This window comes from Eublepharis macularius, chromosome 11 (genome assembly GCF_028583425.1).
Source record: "Eublepharis macularius isolate TG4126 chromosome 11, MPM_Emac_v1.0, whole genome shotgun sequence".
Classification (NCBI taxonomy): Eukaryota; Metazoa; Chordata; class Lepidosauria; order Squamata; family Eublepharidae; genus Eublepharis; species Eublepharis macularius.
In genome coordinates, this window is record NC_072800.1 from 57,382,277 (window position 1) to 57,407,423 (window position 25,147).

Here is a 25,147-nt window from a genome sequence, read left to right on the forward strand (position 1 = left end):
TTAAATATATACCATGCTTTTCAACCAAAAAAGAGCCTTGAACTTGCTTACAATAAAGATAAAATGCATTCAAATAATAAAATGCAATAATAAAATCAGAATCAAACAACACAAAGCATAAGTTAGTGACAGTTATAGTTGGAGCATTAAAACTTTCCCGAAAAGAAGACCATGATCAGTCTTTTAAACACAGCAAGGGGAGTAGCCAGACAAGCCTCACCTGACAACAAAAAATCAATAATGGAGAAGGTTCTCTGATTACCATCTGCCCCACCTGAGGAGGCAGACACACTTAATAGGTCTCTCCCGTAAGTCTAATGATATGGCAAGAAGCATTCGTTCAGCTATTTAGTGGTCAGACCATTTAGAATTTCAGAGAATACAGTCAACACTTTGAATTGGACCTGGAAACTCACTGGTACAATTGTTTCAGAAATGGAGTTTGTGTGTTTTCTTTGGCTAGTGCCCGTTTAGTGAATTTATTCTGGACCACATGCATTTTCTGAACACTTTCCAAAGTAACCCCCCCCCCCCCATAAGGCTAACTATAGCAGTCTTGTCGAGAGATTTCTAAAGTATGAATTATGGTAACTAGGTACACATTTCCCAGGGGGAAAAAACCCTAGGATTACAAAAGAAAAATCCAGAACTTCTAGATGGAGTTGCATTCCGCCCCCAGAGGAGGATTCATAGCTTGGGAGTTGTTGTGGGACATGGGACTCTTGTTGGATAAACAGGTGGCAGCAGCTGATGGGGTGCCTCTCACCTGCTTTGTCTAGTGAGCCAGCTATAGCCCTTCCTGGGCAGAAAAGATCTTGCCGCTGTAGTACAGGCCCTGGTGACATCTAGACAATGTGCCCTACGTGAGGCTGCCATTGAAGACTGTCCAAAAGCTATAGTTAATACAGAATGCTGTGACCAGATGACTGGAGTGGGTTGTTCGGACCATCTACAATGGCTCCCAATGGCAAACATGCTGGTATTGACCTTTAAAACACCATATGGTTTGAAGCCAGTATACCTTAATGATTGCCTTCTCCCATATGAACCTATACATTCACTGTGGTCATCTTCAGAGACCCTGCTTTGGATGTCCCTGCTACCTGAGGCCAGACAGGTGGCACTGGCAACCTGAGAAAGGGCCTTGTTGGTCATGGTGCCAAAACTTTGGAACACCCTCTCCTCTATTGCTGTCTTCTGCCAGCAATGCTTTATTTGGCACACCCCCAATAAATATTATTGACCCTTCTTCCTTTTCTTGGTGGTGCTTGTGTGTTTTTAGCAATTTTTATACTATTTTAAATGTTTTAAGTTTAAATTGTTTAAAATGTTATTTTATTTTATTTTTAATGTTCACCACTCAGGAGACCTATTTGAGTGGGAAGGTGACATTCAAATATTTTAAACAAATCAATAATAAATTTTATTTTAAAAACCCAACTGCTTCTCAGATTGACTCAGGATAGGGTAATTAATTACTTATATCTTCATGTACACCATTTTTACTCAAAAAATGCCACAATATTCCAATGTCCAAACCCACACAAATTGTAATACTAAGAGACAACTAAAAATCAATAATAAATGCATCTATTTAAAATCATACATAAACAATTAGTCTTGATTGTTTTACTAAGAAAAGTTTGTATTTGTTGTAAAACAGCAACATGGGAAAATTACCTTCATGCACTGTTATCCCACAATTGTCACATTGGATTATTTCATCAGCATCTTCACTATTGTCCCCAAGACAAACACAACAAATCATAATATGGTCCATTTTCTGGGAGCTCCAGTTTTGAGACTTCTCAAGAATCAGCGAGTCCTATTATTGAAAAGTAAAAGTGCACTTGTTACATTGGAAAGAGCATTACATTAATATACTTATTTTGTGCTTGTAAGCTCATATTCATAATGGGTATATTTACTAACTTTATTCCTCAGAATTTTTACTTCATATCTATTGCTATCCTTTTTATAACAACCAGCTCTATATTTCTTTATCTAAGCCACCAGATGTGTCCATCTTGGCTTTGAACCAGGGCTTTGAGGCTGTGGTCCAGTGGCTAAGGCAGAATAAGCTGATGCTGAATCCAGACAAAACAAGAGATAATATTGATTGTGAAGGCTGATCTTTAAAGGGAATGAATCCACTTGTCCTGATGGCATCGAGTTGGTATCTGTAGAGTGGGTTAAGGGCTTGGGTGTGCAGTGCTCATGGACCCACCTGGCTGTTAGAAAAGCATGTTGATGCAGTGGCAATGAAGAGCATCTTCTATCAGCTTCATTTGGTTTGCCAACTCTCCTTTCTTAGCCACCCTGATCAAATGCACACTTTTGTAACCTCATTGTTTGACTATGGTAACATGCTCCACGTTGGGCTATCCTTGAAGAATACACAGAAACTGGTTCAGAGTCCACCAGCCTATTAGCAGGGAATACACTTTATACAGCTACATTGGCTGTTTTAACAGCTCTAATAGCCCAGATTAGCCTGATCTCATCAGAGCTTAGAAGCTTTAAAAAGTCAGTTCTTGGATAGGAGACCATCAAGGAAGACTGGGGCCAACCCCCATGAAGTTAAAGGCAACCCCCATGTGGAGGAAGCCAACCCCCATGAAGTTAAAGGCAAGAGATATGCAGACCACCTTTGCTCATATCTTGCCTTGAAAACCTCATGAGGTGGAATTTCATGGGGTCACTATGAGTTTGTTGAGACTCAATGGCACACTTTAGCTTAAACTGACAGCTGGTATGTATCAGAGTTCAACTCAACGTGCTGGATGTAACCTTTAAAACTCCTGATGGACCAGGACCCTAACATCTAAAGGCCTTTTTCTCCCCAAACACTGCTGTGTGCTACCTTTGACCCTTCATTTTCCATAGTGGCTTGTGGAACAGGGCAGAGGAAAACCATTTTTAAACGTTTTTTTTAAGTGGGCTGTTTTATTTTTAGAGCTTTTTAGGGGTTAAGCTACAGATATTTTTGTACCCCCCAGCCTGGTTACAGAGTAGCCATAAGACCTCCCTTCCTCAACCTCTGAAGAGTTGCCAGGCCCTCTGTAGGTTTCCTAGAGCACCTGAGTCAGTATGGATGTCAAACCAGCCTGCAAACTCTATGTCACTGGCTTCCAGGTAGAGATACTAAGGCATGGGAACTCTCAGGGAGGCCTCCAGCTAGGCCTCCCTGTTATTGCCACAAGACAAATTAAGTAAAAGGTCAACAAAGGTAAAAGGTCAATAAAGCCGAATTCAGCAACTTGAGAAAAGCATTTAGATCTTATCACCCTATGGACTATGCAACTCAGAGCATGGAAGGGTGCGCATGTTGACACTGAGCTCAGAAGAAACTATTTTCTCATTATTTTGGAAAACAGCTATTTGCTGAGGTCTAATTCCGGACTGAACTGGGAACTGGGTAGGAGTCCTCTATCGCTATGCTTGTACCTAACTGCTGTTTCCTGTTTGCCATATTCCTTACATAACACCTCCAAACTGACCTACAACAAATGATTCCTGACTCAGCCTTCAACTTCTGAAGCAGCAGTAACACAGCTCTAGTTTACTGAATCACAGTTGCCTTCACTATATAATTTCTGTCTTTACCATCATTTTAACATTCATAGTTCACTGGTTGGCCCTAGGCATGTCACCATCTCCTCCTCCAACAGCCACAAAAAGAGAAAAGGGTCCCAACAAAGCCAATTACCACCAAGGGCAAGATGCCCTAGGAACCCAATAAATCAATAAATTATTTACTCAAAATATTATTATTCGTGTCTTGCTCACCATGTGAATAAAAGATATACAGTCAGTCAAATATTTACAATGTGTACATATACAATTACATAAATACACACATATGTCCCATAATAGCTGCAAAGAGACAATGGTAATTCTATAACTTCCGATACAAATTTGCTGGAGTAATGACAGTTCTTGGAATGATTCTTCCTCGTGTCCTCACACTCCAAATATGTGGTGATGCCAACAGGATGGTCAGTATAAGGTAAGTGTTCAAAAACAGCAATGTCAGAAGAGCCTGATAGGATCCCTCTGGATCTCCAGGTAGGTGGCAACGAGCCCGCCAGCTTAGAGTTGCTCGTTTCGGTTTCCCTTCATCCTGGCCTCCTCTATGCACATGATAGTCCTAGTCACACTCTCCAGATAGAAACTTTCCAATTCCAATCAACGCTAATTTACAGTTTCTATCTGGAGAGTGTGACTAGGACTATCATGTGCATAGAGGAGGCCAGGATGAAGGGAAACCGAAACGAGCAACTCTAAGCTGGCGGGCTCGTTGCCACCTACCTGGAGATCCAGAGGGATCCTATCAGGCTCTTCTGACATTGCTGTTTTTGAACACTTACCTTATACTGACCATCCTGTTGGCATCACCACATATTTGGAGTGTGAGGACACGAGGAAGAATCATTCCAAGAACTGTCATTACTCCAGCAAATTTGTATCGGAAGTTATAGAATTACCATTGTCTCTTTGCAGCTATTATGGGACATATGTGTGTATTTATGTAATTGTATATGTACACATTGTAAATATTTGACTGACTGTATATCTTTTATTCACATGGTGAGCAAGACACGAATAATAATATTTTGAGTAAATAATTTATTGCCCTTGGTGGTAATTGACCATCTCCTCCTCAGCATACCTCACAGGGTTGTTTTAAGACTAAAATACCACTATGAGATCCTTGGAAGAAGAGCATAATATCAAGACTCCACTGGCATCAGATAATCTTACAAAGCACTGAAGCAGCCAATTAACCAAAGTTACATCATCACACTATTCAAAATTTAACTTTTCAACCAAATTTTTTATTTGTTATAAGAAAAGTTGATTCCAAATGCTATAGGCCAGGATGTGTCAAACTACTTTAGTCCCTAAATAAAATTTCAAATATAGTTTGGGACACTGTTGGTGGTCAGCTGTTCAAAGAAAAAAAGGTCAACAAGTAGTTCTTTTGATCCTAGCCAAAATTAACTGATGCGTGAATTTTTATAACTACAGACTCCAATTGACGTGTCCGTGTTTCTGGTACCATTTACATGGGTTTGGTTCCTTACTAATATTAGATTTCAACCATTGTTCCATTCCCTATTATCCAATCTTTAGCACTATTTCCCCACAAATACCAGCACAATATCATTGTCACCAGTATGGATACAGTGAAGAGAACGGAGTCTTACGACATCTTAAAGAACAGCATAAACTTTTGTGGACTACAGCCCACTTCATCATCAGATGCCATAAAACTGCCACAATAAATTTGTTTGACTATAGTAGTCTCCTTTTTTTTTTTTAACAACAAACTAACTCGGCTATCCCTCTGGAACATTAAAAAAAATGAGAAAATGACAGTGGTCTAGAAAAAGCCATTGATCTTCTGAGTGCAAGAACTCATAAATTATTATTCAAGTACTGACATCTATAACTTACAGCTCTTGGAACAATCTGACTTGGTAAATCTCTTGCAGCATCTATAGTATTGTCCCATCATACAACCACCGAAGAATAAAGGTTATATAAATACAAAATTAGGGGGAAAACCCTAATATTTTTACTAACAATTTAAGTTGACTTTTCCCTTTCATAGCACGAAAGAAGTTTATATATCAATGATAATTAATATCAGTGATAATTATTACTTATATCGCATACTGGTATTTCTTAATATAAAGGACAGGAAGGCAACACTGTCATAAACTAAAAAGCAGGCCAACCACTAGTTACATTTGAAAAGTTTGCATGAATATCATAGAGTACCACAACCAATGCTTTTTGATTATAGTTACCAAGTAATAATCAGGATTTCAGCATGCAACGGCTTTTCATCATATGCAAATTTGAGTATACTGAGTTTATTACCAAGTAAACAGCTGGCTTATAAGTGAGTCATCTAAGTCTGCTCTTAGATTGATACTGATTGATATAAAAATAACCCACAGCCTTTTAAAACGAAATCAGTAGCATCTGCAGAGATCTACTGAAACTTCAGCCTGCTGCTCTGAAGTCAGATTCGGTAAGAGTTGTTTGTAATAAAGGGATCAGCAGCTGTTAAAAATGGATTTCATTGTCATTTTCTGGAAAGGTGGCATAAATAAAGACTAAAAGAAATCAATAGCAAATCCACTCAAGTGTTTGTTATTGAAAGCTTGACACTTACGAAAACACTAAAACTGAAACATTAGATTACTTCCTCTACAATTATGAGGGAGGCTACAGAAAAAGTGAGAGATAAGGAAAATGTGCTGCAAAATACAACATTATATCAGGTCAAGACAGACTAAATGATTGACAAGTTCTACCACTGAGCAAACATCTCCAGTCCACTGTATTCCAATATAAGAAGGGACAGTCAGGCTAGGAGTCTAGGCACATGAAACTCGCTACAGCAGGGTTGGTTTCTTCACATTTCTTCACTGAGTGTATGTTAATTACTTTGACATCTCCTGAAATCCCTTTTTAAAGGCTGAGAAAAGGTGCAATGAAAATGTGTCAAAGAAAATATTTAGATAATAACTGAAATGAACCTACAGAATCAACACAATCTTAACCTACAGTTAAACATGCAGGAATTTAGCTGTTGCAACTTTACAATCTATTGTAAGTCAGTCTGACTATTTTTATCCTGTATAATGCTCAAGTGCTTTGTGTTCTTCACAAACTCAGATAAAGGCGGCATTTTTAGGGTTCACTACATTAGCAAAATACTATGGAAGCCTTCAATATGAGACGTACTAGAAATACTGCACACAGTATTCAGTAATTGTCTATCAAGATATAAACAAGACAAGAGTAGTTAGCCCAGAAACATTAATTATGCCCAAATTCAACTGAAATCACTAAGCCAAGTTAATCATTGGCAGGAGGAAAACATGGTAAATAACTTGTCATCAACACAAAATATATCTGATTCAGTGCCACAAAGGAGAACTGTTCTACATTACATTCCGGAACCCCACCCTATAAGTATCTTTACATGAACCAATGCTGTATTTTGGATGCACATGCAGGAAAGTGGGCATTAAAGTGGTCACATACATATTTTAATGTGGGAATGGTCAGATGTGAGTACATGAGACATATCTTGCAAGTGCTCCACAGATGTTTCTTAACATAATCATATTGAAAAGATTTAGACCAAGTTTCACTTCCATAGATTTGTTTTAACCTAAATAAATTCTCCAAGTGTTAATAATTAAAAAGCTCTGGGAATTGCAGTATGGAAGAGAAATATGGAGCAATTGATGCATTCTGTTCTGGGAAAAAGGAAGACTATTTGTGATGGATGATGAAGACTGACAATTAGGAAAACTGGGCAAGCTGGCTGTGTCCCTGACAGTCTCCAGTAAAATTCTCTGCTGATCGCCATGAGTGGAACGAAAATTGTTCAACGCTGTGTTGAATTCTGTACAATTCATCTCTCTGGTATTCATTTTCCTCATTCCTTACAGCAGAAATGTAATTTATAGTGTGAAGAATGTATGCAAATATTCAAAATTCTCATGCCTGGCCAGAGCTGTCTTTAAAGTTTTCACTGCAACTCTCACTAATATATAGGCTGTTGTTTGGTTTTTAAAGCTGGCTTGTGAGCTTGGCAAGTGGTATCACAATGAAAACTTCAAATACTTCAACTGAACACCTTTCTCATAAGCTTGCACCACTTCTTTGGACTGCAGTCATGATATTCACTTGTCAACTTAGGGGCAAAGATAGGGGGCAAAATGGGAGAATCTTGATTGGAATATTTGCCTGAAGGAAAACAAGACGTTACAAAAATTATACTAGTAGAGAAGATCAAAGGATTCAATTATTATAGAGTGAACTTCTCTCATATCATGCATGGTAAGGCGTAAAACAACCTAGAAATGCACTGCATCAGAGAAAGCATCTCACTGCTGTCCTCAACGCAATTCATGTGGACTTCAAGGAATGGCACAGTGAATCTCAGCCTGCTTCAAGTTTGCGGCATTCCTCTGGTCACCATAGCTCAGACTTTCCATAATGACATCATGATCCTGATTGCTTCTGCTGGTGTCTCAACAGAAAAAAACTCATCTTTGCAAAGCTAGCTCTTCACCATGTTTGGAAAATCTGGTGCTGCACTGAAGTTCCAAATAGTAAGCCCACAAAAGCAGGCAGGCTTGCAATCCCAAGCTCAGCTCTACAAACGTATTTATTAACACAGCAAGTTAAGGACTGGTTCATAGCTTATCATAGCAAATAATACCCAAATAAGATTTCAAACACTATTCAAGAATTTTAAACAGTGATACATGTTAGATGAAAGATTACGAACTAAAAGTTTCAAATTAGCATTTGATATTGTCTAGAGACTAAAAACTTCAGGCTGTGGGACTGATCTCTCACATTAAGCTTAAGTAAACATATAATTTTACCAGGTCCTCATTAAACTATAGTAACACAATAAGAAATTTGAACTTCTACCAATGCAGATTTAAATGCTAAAGTAAAAAAATACCCCTAATATACGTTACTCAGATGCTCCACGCCACAGTATTCCATAAAAAACCCTATTTAATACAATATATATGTTGCTGGAGCATACAACCTTTAGTACTCAGTGTGTTAACCGTACAACTAAAGAGATTCCACACTGCATTTTTCTTTAATTTTGCTAGGTTACTTCATAACTTTAAAAAGAACAAAACTACCATGTGGTTTTACAACAAATCCATATGTTCTGACTAAGTCTTCTAGTATTTAACAGCTTCTGTAACAATGAAAAAGCATTGTTCAGTGAGAGGCTTACCCTACTGGGCCATGCTACCTTAGCTTTCACTAGGTTCTGTTTTGCCTTGCATTTAGGGCAACCCATCATAGCTTTATGGCTGTTTCACATTCAATGTGGCATATAAAAGAAAAGCTAACTGCCTGTAAAGGTTTCCAGTGAAATCTAAAATTCCAATCCAAGATACACTGAAGGCAACGGGAGGCTCCCACTGTCTTCAGTGGTTGTTGGATTCCGACAAAAGGCGGATGCAAATATATCTTAATGAGAATTCAGCATAACTCTGCAGCTCATTAATGTGATCATTGTCCAGTAACTGTGCTTAGCTTTAGGGAGCAATTTCAAAACAATCACACTGCAGAGTATTTTCCATTTTTCATCAGAGGTATTATAGAAAGGTGGCTGTTCTACCTCATTGCTCTTGCTTTGTGAAAGGGCCAGGCTATCATTTGTCAGCTCCTCATCATCAGCACTATTCCTGCTAAGAGCTTTCGCTTTTTTCTTCTTGGATCCACCATCACTATCAGCACTGCTGTTATCATCCTCCTCATCCTCATCATTGCCTTCCTCTTCATTGTCATCCTCATCACTTCCACTCCCATCATCTTCATCATCCTCATTATCTCCATCACTTCCCTCTTTCCGTAATGTGCTTTTCCCTTTCTTCTTTCCAGCAGTTGGTCGCCAGTCATTGTCATCTTCACTGTCATAATCATCTATGTCATTTAGCTCCTCCATGGAAACAAAATCTAGCAAAGGGCGGTTTCTTCGCAAGTTCCATTTTTTTGGTTCATTTGTTTGCTCATCAATGCTGACATCTGTTTCAGAAGGTCTTTCTTTCTCTCTTTTCTTTCTTGGTTTGTCTTCTTCTCCATCCTCCTCATCTTTTTTTTCAGTTTTAATCACGTCTTTCTCCATTATTGGCAGCTCTTCTCCACCTGAGCTCTTTGGTTGTTCTTCCTCTATCTTTCCTCCTTCTGCCAGGTCTTCCTCCAAGACATTTTCCTCTGATTCACTACAGGATCCTTCTCCGCTATCCTTTGATCCATCTTCACTGCCATGTCCACTGCCTTCAGAATCTGTTGAGCATATGAAAATTTAAAAAAGGTGTTCCAAAACAAAATGAACTAAAAAAAAAAAGAATTTTAAAAGGCCTGAGGTTACTAACTTAAGTCAAATTAAATATCCTTCCCTTAATGGCAACTTAGCCTATTTTTCACTGGCCCAATTTTTTCACTTGACATTGCTGTTTTAATGTTGTAAACCTACTGATGAAGAATGTTTGATTTGGTAGAATCATGTGAAGTTCTGTCTGTATCATATGTCATAATATGAATAAGAAGCCATATTTTAAAGCCCGTACTGAAGCATGCTACATTAAACTGAGTAACTGATTTAAACAAGTCAGTAAGCAAAGTAATTTACAATATTTTGACTATGGAACATTTCAGAACAAGTTATGCCTTACTATGACAGCAATGTTACCCAGGTGTTTCAAATTTTGATCAATTGGTTAAAAAACAAAACTTTTAAAGCCTTGTATAGGCATAAGCAATAAGCATTCAACATTTACGCCCTGAGATACAGTTTTTTAAACCAGCCATTCTGACACTGAATATGTGCTATGGAAATATATAGTAAAATCCCTGTAAAGGAACATAATTAAGAACATTACATCATATAATTTTAAGATTATCTTTGATTGTACTAAATCTGAGGTTTTACAACCATTATTAAAATTAAGATTTAATAAGCTACAAGCACTTCAAAATATAAAGCAGTATAAGTACAAGATATTACAGCGCACCAATCTTAACATTAACATTATAGGTTTATGACGGAATCTACACACTTTCTTTCACAAGCTTACATTTTACCTAATAAATAAGTAGGTAACCATTGTTTTCCTGAAACCCTGAAACTGTGCCAGGGTTTGCGTAGTTATTCTACAATTTATCATCAGCAGTCACTGCCCAGTTTCATTCTGCATAGGATCTTACTCACAAACTAAGACAGTATAGATCCCCATAACGCACAATACAATCTATGCATAGATTCTCCTGACTCAATTTCCTCCTGAAAAGACTAAAAAATTTCCACCAAGGTCTTTTAATGTTGCCTTGTAAGCTGTATTTTAATATTTGTGTAGGATGCAGAAACTTTTGGACCAAAAATGGAATCAAAATCAATTGTGACACACTTGTGAGCTTACCTGACTTCCAAGTTTCACCAGCAGTATACATGGGCACGAACCCACCCCCAAAAACCCAAATCACGAATCACATGGGGTTTTGGGTTTTTTTGGTAGCATTCCACAGACCACGAACTTCCAACCTTTTCCCAGTTTGTGGTTCCTGAGGCTGTCATTTCACAGACTGCACTGGAACTGGTGTGAGGGCTGTGAAACTGACAGCCTCTTTTCCTGCTGCCTGGGCTGCTCTGGCAGCAGGAAAAGAGGCTGTCATTTCACAGACCCTGCACTGGAACTGGCACGGGGGCTCTGCTCTGGCAGCAGGAGAAAGAGGCTGTCATTTCACAGACCCCGCGCTGGAACCGGCGCAGGGGTTGTGAAACTGGCAGCCTCTTTTCCTGCTGCCCGGGCTGTCAGTTTTCCAGACCCCGCACTGTTCCAGCGCGGGGTCTGTGAAACTGACAGCCCAGGCAGCAGGAAAAGAGGCTGTCAGTTTCACAGACCCCGCGCTGGTTTCAGCCCAGAAACTGAACCCAGAATGGGGTCTGTGAAACTGATAGCCCCTTTCTCCTGCACAGGGGCTGTCAGTTTCACAGACCCCCTGCACTGGGTTCAGGCAATGGGCTGAAACTGGTGTGGGGTCTGTGAAACTCTGAACCCGGCCACATAATGGCTGGAAAAATTTGTTTGTTCCGTAAACACGTGTTCCCATGGAATGCATGTTTTGGTACAAATGAACCAGCCATTCCATACGGAATTTTGTTCCGTGGTTCATTCATGCCCATCCCTAACCAGCAGTATAAAATGTTAAACAATGTGAATGATTTATTAGCTTCAGCATCCATTTAAAAGAAGCTTTCTTTGGATTGGGTCTCTTAAATTCTGCCCTTGCAATTTAGATACCTAAAACTTTCTCTGCATAATGTACTCTAACTGTTCAGAGAATTTGTGTGGAGAGTCTAACATACAACTTGGTACTTCCACAGGTCTGGCCACAACCTCTGAAAGAAATTTCCATGAGTGTAGAATGTTGAGAAATGTGCTGCTGAAATCACGGAAATCACTTCCAGAAGATGATGGGTGCATCCATGGTCAGATGCATGCACATTATGCTCTTCACATGAATGAATTTTCAAGGATCTTGAAACATAAAGCATGTGGAAAACTCTAAACATCTAAACACTCTATTATTTATGAAACAGGAGGAGAAAAAAGCACAATAGTATATGAAGGCCCAACTTAGCATCAGCGTGTTTATATGACATAATAATGAGGCAGATAGTCTAGAAAAAATTCTCATGATACACATTATTTTTTACAATTAGTCTGTAACAGCAAGGACAAGATGAAGTCCTTATTCTTCTAATCTTGATATCTAGTTAATATCTAGTTAAGACAGTTTCTGGATTCTCTTCTTGTTATCATCTCTATAGCATGACCCACTGTTTTTCCTTTCTTCCATGTCCTCTGGCATGCCCCATCTACCTGTTCAATAGTCCAGAGTAAAATCAAAAACTCCCTATCACAGTAAGGTTTGTGCTTTTCCTGAAGCTGCCCTAAATATGGGAGCAGGCAGAAATGAGAAACTCTTGTGTTACTTCTAGCACAATATGAGAGACCTCTCATCAGCCCTCTAGCACACACCCAGAATTTGGAGTAGGAGGAGTTTTCATATCTCACTGACTTCTGGCAGAAGTAGTGAGAGAGTGGCTTCACCACTATCAACTCCAAAGCTCCACAATACTTTAGGCATGTACATAATAGGGGAACAAACAGAGTCAATGTTAATGCCTCCTCACTATTGCTAACAAATGTCTAGTAAAACAAGTCTATACTTAGGACCCCTTGCCATCATCATGTTCCAATCTAATAAGATAAAGGAATTTAAAAATAATTATATAATAAAATATGGAACAGCTTGCCTGAGATTAGGAGAGCCCCCAGTCTCCTGGCTTTCTGCAAATGATGCAAAACTGAATTATTCAAAAGGGCTTTTTACTCAAATAGGTGGGCTATATTATAGGGAAATTGTGTCAAAGAGATGCTTTACTAACAAGTTAGGGACCACAGACTTCACCACTATATTGCCTTACATCCTATCCATTGCTTTAAGTATGTGCTCCCATGTACTACCCTTGATATTGACTGTACTAATCTCACTCTATGTAATCCGCCTGGGGAGTCTCAGTGAGAAAGGTAGACTATAAATGGCATAAATAAATCAAATTATAAAGATAGAAAAACAAAAAAATCCTCACAAAACCCAAGTATTATACATAATGGAAAAAAATCTGAAGAAGGAGCCACAGAAGGAGGAGGTTCAAGCTGCACAGGTATCAAGTATGACCAGTTTTAAAAAACCTGCAACTGTCGGCCCTGCCTGAAGAACAGGAAACCATGAAGTTAAAGTATCTTTGTCAATTTGTCAACAAGATAAGTCTCCTTCCAGATTGATGGAATATCAAAATATCTAGAAGCAGCAAATCAAACTTTTAAAAAGCAGCTAAAAAAAGACCCTTGCAGGTCAAGTGGTGCTAATATTTCTTGAATATTTATTGCTGTGCTGTTCATGGAAGTAGAATACTCATATTTTATACAATTACATTAAACCGTTCAGTAGCTTCCATATTTGTGTGAAAATAATTAAGCCTTATAATATTAAACTATCTATATCTTTTGCCTTTAAATTTTATATACATAACACACACAACACACACACACTTAATATTTCTACCCACACAGATAATTATTATTTCATTAGCCGGTATAAAGTCATTTGATATATAATATTTTAGCACTTAAAATGTACATTCGTTTGTTTATTTTATAAATATGAAGTGCAACATCCAGTCATTCTTCTCATCCTACCCAGCCTCTCTTTTGCATGTTGTTCCACGCATAGGAGTTTTCTACACTGGGCCCCCATTTCATCTGCTGTGGTCATGGAAGCAGGATATGCATATCTAACAGCACATGTAAGAAGAAACTGTCTAACAGGTTCCATGGCTTGCAGAGAAGGTAAAAAAAGGTCTCTTATCAGCTCCCCAATTTTTTTTAATGGCTTGTTTATGCCGCTCTGAATTAAAAAAAAAAATCTTAGCTCTATTTAATCTCTAATCTGATTGCATGCTCAAGGGCAAATCAGAGAAGCCATGGTAAAAACTCAAGCTAAACTCACCTGTCACATCAAGTGATAATGCGAACAAATAGGGCTGATTTTCTCCAATATTCAAGAAGGCTAGTGTGTGTTAAGTTTCCTAAAGTCATATGTAAATTACTGGAGGAGTTTTTAAAAATTGAGGCTGTACTAGCCAGAGATTTTAATTTGGTGGCAATCTCAAGTAACCCTGACTACAGAAAAAAATCCAAATACTTATAATTATTGTGGCCAGTCTCATTTAAAAATTTCAGAAATACACAAATCAAAGCTTTGGGTCAAACTGGATAGAAAACTATAAACAAACGAGGGGCAAAATTATGAGCTTTGCTATTTTGCATTCAACATTTTGAAGAATTCAACTACTGAGTGAACTTCAACATTTTATTATAACAAAAACTTTCAGTAAGCCTGAACATATATTACCTTTATAGATTAAAATGAATCAAACCAATCATTTTTAAAGTATAATAACAAAAATACTATTATTTTAGGAATAAAAAAATCTTTGCAAAAACATGGCTGTTGTGGGTTTTCCGGGCTTTGCAAAAACAATTATACAGTTATGAGAATTGTATTTAAATAGTAAACTTATATCAAGTAATTTTTCTCTGACATAATTAGTCATCTTTTGTGAAAAGGCTTTCTACTTAAAGGGCACTGGAAACTGGAACTGTTTCAATATCTTGTTTCACTTCTAAAAAACGCTACAAGATACACAGGATCTAGAGTGACTAGTCCAGTGGAACCAATTAGCTTTATGTCAATATGGATTTGGGTCTCTTATAGAGACCTAATATTTTATCCACAAGTAAAAGTCTAAAAAAAAAACTTAGAAAGGCACATACTTTAAAGGAGTATTGTTTAATGAATTCAAATGTAAATGCAAATAGAGAACTGCCACAACGTGAATACATAATTCACCGGTTGGGGCAGGGGAGAGGCTGCATCTCTAGTAAAAATTCTGAAATGGCACATGTATCATCACCTACTTACATATCAGGTGGGCTAGAAGTGATTGTGTGGCCCAAGAAGATTTCTCTGTGTGGCAGGTTCTTTCAATCTAACAGTTCACCATATAGAAGCAGATGGAAGTCACTTAGATATATTTTTGTAGTCAATGCATAGTGGCTGTTCATCCGTAACTATGAAGTGAACTGGCACTGTGACATTTTGTAGGCAAAGCTACAACTGTCCTCCACTCCAAGTATTTATCAGTAATACTTACCCTGTCGGGCAATAAAAATATAGTTTTAAAAACTTGCAGGAGGAATCAGTCTGGCTGATTAAGACGGTGGCATTTTTTTTTAAAAAAAATTCCATGCTCTTACGCCTATGTAGTCAACATTCTGACAATCAACTGCCTATTATTTGACCATAGCCAATTACTGTCAATATTCCATGAAGTGTGTGTACTTTTTAATTTCCTTATGGTGCTATTTGACCACAAGGGCTTGCAGTAATCAGGGTCAAACCTAACAATATAGCAAAACATCCCCTTATCATTTGCTATAATAACAGGCACCTCTGAAAATGAGCATAAGATCTCTAAGACTTTGCCATTCATTAAACTTTAGTTCATTATATCTGAAAAAACAACGTCATTATTTCATTAAGCATGGGGGAGTGGCTTGAATAACAGACTAGAGCACGGTTGTAAAAAGGAGGAGGGAAGAAGAATTTTGTAAGTCACTCTCAGTCTCTACTGAAGAGAAAACTGGAGTATAAACATGTAAAAAAGTAACTTTTAACTAAGCTGTTTTTATAATTAGCAAAATTATAATTAAAAATTAAACTACCTGTTTTATTGTTCTGACAGTTAATACTTTCAAGATATGATTATTATTTAATAATAATAATAACAACAACAACATTCGATTTATATACCGCCCTTCAGGACAACTTAATGCCCACTCAGAGCGGTTTACAAAGTATGTCATTATTATCCCCACAACAATAATCACCCTGTGAGGTGGGTGGGGCTGAAAGAGCTCTGAGAAAGCTGTGACTGACCCAAGGTCACCCAGCTGGCTTCAAGTGCAGGAGTGGGGAATCAAACCCGGCTCTCCAGATTAGAGTCCCGCGCTCTTAACCACTACCCCAAACTGGCTCACAGTCAACTGACTAATATTTGATGGTCAACTGATCAACTCTTTGATCAACTGCCCAACTCTACTATAGATTTTTTTTCCGTCAAGCAACCTCATAAAGCACACCTACTATATACTCAAGGCCCTGTTCTTGGATGTTTTAAAGCTATATAAAGCCACACACCTAAATACAAGCAACACTCTATGCTTCTACCATGAGATACCTTGAGGCAGCTACATATAAGCACTCAGAACCCCAAAGGGCCACGCAGTAGCAGTGACATACCCAGGTCACCTACTTTTCCACCAAAACAGAAGTTAAACTTATTGGAACATTAACTCTAACAAACTTCCATTAGGTACAGCATCTCAAGATCCACTTAAAACCAGCTTGTTTTAATATGAGCGAAAATTACAAGTCATTGATTTCAAACAATAATTTGAATCTAATTTACCCGATGCACTTGTAAGCTATTTTTCCTGAGACAGTTTTTATTGTTGGTTAAACATATTGGCAGAATTGTTTCTAGCAGAACACAATCGATGAACATGGTTTTCTTTATGCTAATCAGGACTTATGTACACAGATCACAAAGTTATTAAGATTTCACTATACTTTTATATTAGAAAAATACTTGTATATATTTTGTATTTACATTTTTCCTACCAGTAAAAGATTCACTTAAAGATGGCACAGTATGTGGGTTACTTCTATAAACAAAATGTATTGATTGTGCATTATCATGGCTAATATGCCTCACAGGCCTATAAAATATTAAACCAATTCATGCTACCACATCAAATACCACAAAAAAATTTAGTCTCAATAAAGCTGACCCAAATATATAGTAATGCATATATACAACTGCATCCTAAACTGCAAGTTCAGATTTAACATTTACAGAGATGCTTACCTTAAGATATCTTTGGGTAGACATTTAGCATGTTAATGGTTGCTAAAAAAGTCATAGTTGCTCCACACCACACATAAAAAGGCATGTGAAAAGCAACATGCCCTCATTTTCAAAAATATTGTATTCCAATAGCATTTTATTTTCAAGTTTGCTACTGGAATTGACTAACAGTGTATGTTTGTGCTGACAACAGAGATGCCAAAGGAAGTTCACCACTTGTACAAAAAAAAAGCAAACTTGACACATCCAAAGTTGCCCTTATGTTGTGCAAAATTTAAAGACAATGATAGTGCTAGCAAAAGACCATAAAGTTAACCTTATAATCTACTGCAAAAAGAAGAACATTATCCAGATAGTCCACAACATAAGGTCCTTCCTACATACAAAACTCAGGAGGCTCGGAACAGCTTAACTGGATTTTATGGTCAGTCAGCTGAAGAGCAATGGGCCCCATCAAATTACCCAACTCAAAGCTCCAAGCTCTCACAGATGCATCACTGGGGACTGCCTCACCTTTCAGCTGCCAGTTTTTAAACCATTAGCTAGGCCTTTTTGATGCTTTAATAAAACATTAGGAGGAGGAAAAGGAGGAGGGGAAGACCAGGCTTGGAAAAGTGGTGCAGGACAGGAAAACTAACAGGAAGTGATGAGAATCTTATAGCTGGTGAACAAGAAAAGGAAGAAAATGAGCTAGACAAATCTTAGTGCTAGAAACTTGGATGAGGTAACACTGAATTAATGATCCTGGAGACCAGAGAATGGGAGGGGGACATAAAAAAGGGGCAAAAAATCGTGATTAGCAAGATGGCTGGGAAGACATGTATAGGAATTTGGGGAGGGGGGGGAGAAGAATCTATCGACGAATGTAGTGACAAGCATTTGGAGGCTTGTCAAGAGATACTGTGGGTTGACTACACATCTAATAACTTCGTGGCGATAGAAAGTGTTGTCATATCAAGCTAACTTATGGCAACCTCTGCCAGATGACTAATAGAGGTGATTTGTCATTGCCTGCCTCTGCAGACCTGATCGTCTTTGGAGGTTTCCCATCCAATTAATAACAAAGGCCAACCATGCTTAGCTTCCATGTTCTGATGAGACTGGACTTGCCTAGACTATCCAGGTCAGGGCTCTAACAAGTCGCCACTACTCAAATTCTGCAACATCCCACCTAACTATTCCCACCTGCATATCCTCAGTGGCTAAACTGGACTGAGTTTAAACTTCAATCTCTAAAATACTTGTTATCTATACCCCTGGGCTTTTGTTGTTTTTAAGGTACTGAAAACACACCAAAAAACATCTTAATTTTAAAAGATTAACATTTAAAAATAAAAAGTCACAGGGGGAGGGAGTTAAAGTATTTTGAAGCATTTACCTGAAGCATCTCCAACCTTAAAGTCACTGTCATCTGAGCTGTCATAATCTAAAGCTTCTAGCAGGGAAGCTGCCAAAGGCTTCACCTGCCTCCTCTTGGAGCTCCGATCCACTATGGGGGGAAAAAAGAGAAAGAGGTTTTTGGGGTCCTCTCTGAACCAGCAGGAACAAAATTGAGAGGTGAAAGGGGGAATAAACCCTTCAGTCAGACCCGTCACACGCAAAACCCAGTTTTAATTCCCACATTCATAGGTGGGTTAGCCAGGAGGAAAGGAGGGGGGCTGCCTTGCTTTATGCAGCTCAGGTACTGGGGGAGGAGAATAAAGCTTTTAAAAGAGCCCTCCCACCCCCTGCTCAACACCCTCTTTGAGAAGGAGCCAGAGCGGTGAGGTGAGGGGAAAACAAAGCAGCACCGGACGAAGCGGCATGGGAGAGCCGAGAAGGATGTCTACAGGCCAGGGCAGCTTCCCGTGAGGACTGCGCTGAGGGAGCCAGGCAGCAGGAGCGGTTGGTAGGAGATCGAGAGGAAAGGGGCAAGGCTGGGTCCCCACCAGGCGGGCGCTGCTAGACTTACTCGCTGGGGCCGAGCAGCCGCTCCCGGGCCCATAGAGAGTAGTCTAAGCCCGGCAGGGCGCTTCGATCCCCTTTCGGTCAGCTAAGGCTGGAAAAAGTGCCTGCAGCGTCCCCAACCCAGCACCGTAACCCAGACAATAGGCAAAGCCGCGACCCGGAAGCACTTCCTCTCTCCTGCAGTAAGAGAACGAGAACCAAGCGCCACCACTTCCGCGAAATAGCATCCGCATCTGCGCGTTCGGCAAATGGAAGTTGTGCCCGCTCTTGGCAAGGTTTGGGCTGTAACGCAATGGGAACGGGATTTCTTATTCACAGAGCTCCGCTTCTTCTATGGAGGTGGTGCTTAAGAGCAGCGAAGTTATGCAGGACGGCTGTAGAGGCGGCAGCCGCTAGCATTGCGCTCTCTGCAGCCGCTTGCACGTCCAGGCATGTATCTTTAAAAAAAAAAATTCGAAGTCTCTTCTACAGATTCTTCATTCCCACCTTATACTGCAGTTAATGGAAATATGGGTTGGAAACGTAGCAAGCAGGCTAGTCTGTATGCAGTCGATGACAGTCTTCCATTTATGTACAAAAGGGAGTGAGGGAAGAGAGAACGAAAGAGATTCCTTTGAGTATTCTATTGTTCGGCATAATATCAGTTAAGAAATAGCTGCTAGCATAGCAGGATTTGGATCCAGTGGCATCTTAGATATCAACAAGATAGTCAGAGTATACGTTTTCGAGAGTCAGAAGTCCCTTCTTCAAATAGAAGAAGGAAATTCCTGAGATCTCACTACAGATGCTAAATTCTGCTCCAACCAAGCTGCATTGTACCTTTACATCCTGACTCTCTGTCTTCAGGTCCCCGTCCTGCCCCCGCCCACCGACCTCCCAGACTGGGTTATAAAGGCTCAGGGATCTCCACTCCTCCCTGTATCTGAAGAAGGGAGCTCTAACTTTGGAAAACTCATACCATGAAAATCTTGTTGGTCTTTAAGGTGCCACTGGACTCAAATCCTGCTGTTCTGCTGAAGATCAACATAGCTAACCGCCTAAAACCGTTAGCATGATAAGTGAAACCTTCAAGGTACAACACGGTGTAGCTGGGGGCAGACAATGGAGGGGGGGCAGTTCCCTTCATGGTTGCTTGTCAACTTCTCAGAAGTGTGCGTCTGATTGCTGTTGGAAAATAATGGAGCGCTGATCCAATCCAGTAAAAGTTCTTACTGTGCTCAAGGAGGGAGAGCTACCTTTTAATTTTTAAAAAACCTTCAAGATTGGGCTGCAAATTGATATAAACGAAAGAAAGCTGTGTTTCATCTTCTTTCACAGAACTAAATTACATAATTTGTAATAATACAATAATTTTGTATGTATTATACTATTATAGTGTATGTATCATACTGTTCTCTAATTTTTAACCCAATTTGATTCACTGTTTGTTGTGTTTTATATTGTTCTTACTGTATTGTTTTTTGTTTTAATCCATTTTTAGTCTCAAAGAGAAAGACAAACTATAAATAAACTAAATAAATCTTGAAAGCAAAGGGTTATGTAATCAGTACAGTCTGAAGTAATACATTCAAGACAAAAGTTTACCTTCTCGTATGCTATTGGTGACAACTAGGTTAATAATCCCCATATTAGAACGGTTGCAAACACAACTAAGCCTCCTGGACCACTGGCCAACTTGGTTGCGGGAATTTTTGCAAAAAGTGCTGAATTGTATATGATCTTGCAAAGCACTCTTTAATGTTTCTTTAGCAACAAGGCATATTTGGGATCCCTTAACACAGATTAGTTATGCCTGATTTCTTGAGTGTGTACTCTTGCTTTATAAATTTAAAGCACATTGGTGGACTATGTAGAAAGGGGGGGGGCGTGAAATAGACCACATGCAAGATTAAACTCAGCAAACCCCTAAACCACAAATGCAATCTTATTTCTTTCAGTAGGCTTAGACTGGAGTAATTCTGCATAGGATTGCATTTTCTTTTGGACTCAGGGGGTCCATGATTCACACCCCTGGAAACAGTAGCCTGGGAACTAGCCCAGTGAGTTATTTATTTGCATGTATTTTTAATACATTAATATGCTGTCTTTCCGTTTGCAGTTGCAGAGATGAAAAGTCAAAACTATAAAGCCTGAAACAGCACACATTGTCTTGGGCCGTTGCTTGCCTCTTCAGGCATTCATGGTATCTCTTGCACCTACAGCTGAGGACACACTGGTTTTCCAGTAAGCTTTTGGTAGGGTCTACACCAGCTGGATTCTCTCAAACCAGACTATATGGGGCTCCTTGGGAGCTGATGACCTGAACTCCTAGCCCATTCTTGCATTTTCTTGTAGGATGCACAGATTTTTCAGTACCGGTGAGTCCCTGATTTTTCTGGAGCTCAGGAAATGAGAGACAGCCAGTATAACACATTGGTTAGAGTGTCAGAGTGCAAAGGCCCAGATTCAAATCCCCACTCTGCATGAAGCTTGCTGGGTGACCTTGGGCCAGTCACTCTGTCTTAGCCTAACTTATTTCACACAAGGTTGGATTCAGCTGTTGTGTGTTGCCTCTTTAAGTGATAAATCCAGACGGCATAGTGCAAGGAATACAGAAAGGACACAGTTTCACTTTCCTTGCCTGCTAGTAACCGGCAGGAGTGCTGGTCTTACACAAACTGGTCAAAACCAGGCCAGAACAATCCTGCCCTGGATGATCAAAAAACAAAGTTAAATGTTGGGCTGGATCCTCCAGACTACATTGCCAATTTCCACCAATTGCCCCTTCCTACATACACCCTCACATCATTCTTCTGGGCCCTCTATCTCCCAGGAGCAGCATTTTGTGGAGATCAGTGGGCTGCAGCAGGAGGAGGAGGCAGGACATTTCATTCTGCCATTGGAGATTTAGTCTGAATCCAATGCATTGTTACATTTCCTTTCCAAGCCAAGTTATCTGCCCTGAAGTTTTCAGTGTACAAAATAAACATTTAAATCAGAAGATCTGGATGCTTGTTGTTGCCTCACTATGCAATATCAAGCAGTTTTTATGCTGATGATAAAGGGGCTAGCACTTGTTCACCAAAAAGGCTATGCTAGAGATCTGACAACCCTTCGGTTCTCTCAGGTGCCTGGCCTATACATACAAACAGAATGAGAGACAGAATTCAGGTAATGAAAACTGGGCCACTTTAGACCAGACTGCATGTGTGGGATAACATTTAAATGGTCTCCTTCATTTTAAAAAAACTTACATTTAAAAAAAAAACTAATCACATTGGAAAGAAAGGCCTGTTCCTTGTATACTTGCAGAAAAAGCAAGACTTGAGTCCAGTAGCACCTTAAAGACCAACTAGATTTCCAAGATATAAGCTTTTGAGAGCCAGAGCTCCCTTTGTCCCTTTGATACCAAGGGACTAAAATCTTGCTCTTCTGTTACAGACCAACACAACCTGCAGATTTTTTTTCTTAATGCGGGAAGCAACTCTCACCGCAGCCAAAGTGTTCAAGTGCATTCTGCCATTGGATGCCCACTTCATTTTACTGCATGTTGATCAGGCCACAAATCAGTTTGTACAAGCAGCAGAATCACACGATAAAGCTTTTCCTCAACAATAAGGCTGCATGTGTGGAGCTACATATCTGAGTGCTCCCTTGCCAAAAGTACTCCTAGTGTATAAACAACGAATGAGTCAGAGAGCAGGACTAAGCCAAATTTCCTCTCTGGCATGCTGTTATTCTGTACGCAGGGAATCTTTTTCACGCAGCAGTATTTGATCGTGCAACCCTCCACCGCAATCTGAAGTGGAGATAAATGTTTCTGGATTCACAGAATCACAGAGTTGGAAAAGGGCCATACCGACCTTCTAGTCCAACCCCCTGCCCAATGCAGGATGACCCTAAAGCATCCCTGACAAATATTCATCCAGCCTCTTCTTGAAAACTGCCAGTGAAGGGGAGCTCACCACCTCCCTAGGCAGGTGAGTCAACCTTTGAACTACTCTGATCCTGAAAAAGTTTTTCCTAATATCCAGTCAGTACCTTTCTGCATGTAATTTAAGCCTGTTACTTTGAGTCCTATCCTCTGCTGCTAGCTGGAACAGCTCTTTGTCCTCCAAATGACAACCTTTCAAATATTTAAAGAGAGCAATTGTGTCCCCCCTCAATCTCCTCCAAACTAAACATTCCCAAGGCCCTCAGCTTTTCCTCATAGGGCTCAGTCTCCAGACCCCTGATCATTCTCGTCGCTCTCTTCTGCACCCTCTCAATTTTCTCTGCATCCTTTTTGTAGTGAGGCCTCCAGAACTGCATACAGTACTCCAGGTGCAGCCTGACCAAGGCAGTATAGAGAGGGATGATGACCTCCTTCGATTTTGATGCAATGGTCCTTTCGATACAACCCAAGACTGAGTTTTCCTTTTTTGCCACTGCATCACACTGACTGCTCATATTTAGTTTACAGTCCACTCTTACTCCAGGATCTCTTTCGCATACACTACTACCCAGAAATGTTTCCCCCATCCTGTATTTGTGCTTCCCATTTTTGTGGCCCAGATGTAATACTGTGCACTTATCTGTGTTGAATTGCATCCTGTTCACAACCACCCACTTCTCCAGAGTATTCAGGTCTTGTTGAATTTTAACTCTTCTTGGATGTTTGCCACTCATCCCAATTTGGTATCATCAGCAAATTTAATGAGTAGCCCGTTTACCCCTTCATCCAGATCATTGATAAAAATACTGAAAAGTACTTGACCCAAAATGAAGCCCTGTGACACCCCACTGGACACCTCCCTCCAATCTGACGAAACGCCACTGACCACCACTCTTTGGGTGTGGTCCTCTAACCAGTTCCCTATCCACCGAACTGTCCTATAGTCCAGTCCACAGTTTTCCAGTTTACCCATTAGAATGTCATGGGGAACCTTATCAAAAGCTTTACTGAAATCCAGGTAAATCATGTCAACAGAGTTCCCACGATCCAGTAAGCTCGTCACTCGATCAAAGAAGGAAACCAGGTTGGTCTGACAAGATCTGTTGGGGACAAAACCATGTTGATTTCCCCAGATCACTAAATGGTCCTTCAGATGCTTACTGATCAATCCCTTTAAAATCTGCTCTAATATCTTCCCAGCAGCAGAAGTCAGACTGACCAGCCTGTAGTTTTCCAGCTCATCCTTCTTCCCTTTCTTAAAGATTGGGATAACATTAGCTCTCCTCCAATCTTGTGGCACATCACCAGTCCTTCAGGAGGCCTTGAAGAAAGGGGTTCTGCAAGTTCTCTAGAAAGTTCTTTGAGCACTCTTGGGTGCACCCCATCCAGCCCAGGGGATGTGGATTCGTCCAGTGCATCCAGGTGCCTCTCCACAACCTCTCTGTCAATGTCAGCTAGCCCCCCAGGTGTCCTGTCGTGTCTACTACAATCTCTAGATGGGCTCAAGTTCCTCAGGGAGAAAACAGAGGCAAAAAAGTCATTAAGCCTGTCTGCTTTTTCTCTGTCCTCCATCAGAGTTTCTCCTTCCACTCCCAACAGCGGTCCAATTGCCTCTTTTACCTTGTGTTTGCTTCTCACATATCTGTAGAAGTTTTTCTTATTGTAGTGAGCCTCCCTGGCCAGATCCAGTCTATACTGAGCTTTGGCTTCTCTGATGGCTGGTCTGCAGTACCTAGTAACCCTCATATATTCCTCTTTATAGGTCTGTCCTGCTCTTCATTTCCTGAAGATTTCCTTTTTCTCCCTTACCTTATTCTGGAGCTCTCTGTTCATCCATATCAGTTTCTTGGAGCTCTTACCATGTTTCCGCCTTGCTGGAATAGTGAGGGCTTGAGCTTGCAAAAGCTCAGGTTTGAGAAGCTCACAACCTTCACTCGCTCCTTTCCCTTCCAGCACGCTCCCCCACGGAATGACTCTCATCAAGCCTCTGAGTTCATTGAAGTTGGCCCTACGAAAATCTAACCTATGAGTCTGGCTATTACCTTCCTTGGCCCCCAACAGCAACTGGAATTCAAGGAGGACATGGTCATTTCCCCCTAAGGTCCCCGCCACCTTCACCCCATCTACCTATTCTTTCCTGTTTGTTAATATTAAGTCTA

General features: G+C 40.0%; 1 protein-coding gene across 9 annotated transcripts in view; it reads right to left on the bottom strand.

Annotated features, from left to right (window-relative positions):
* The window catches only part of PHF14 (PHD finger protein 14), a 175,027-nt gene extending 155,794 nt beyond the window's left edge, over positions 1–19,233 (bottom strand). For all 9 annotated transcript variants that reach the window (XR_008597838.1, XR_008597839.1, XR_008597840.1 and 6 more), the window contains exons 1-4: positions 19,080–19,233; positions 18,507–18,617; positions 9,188–9,855; positions 1,681–1,825 (exon numbers count right to left, since the gene is read on the bottom strand). Coding sequence is in view for 6 of the 9 variants with exons in the window: in XM_054991576.1 (XP_054847551.1) it covers positions 1,681–1,825; positions 9,188–9,855; positions 18,507–18,617; position 19,080 (925 nt within the window). In the remaining 3 variants the exon portion in view is untranslated. The remainder of the gene's footprint in view (positions 1–1,680; positions 1,826–9,187; positions 9,856–18,506; positions 18,618–19,079) is intronic.
* Between the last annotated feature and the right edge of the window lie 5,914 nt (positions 19,234–25,147).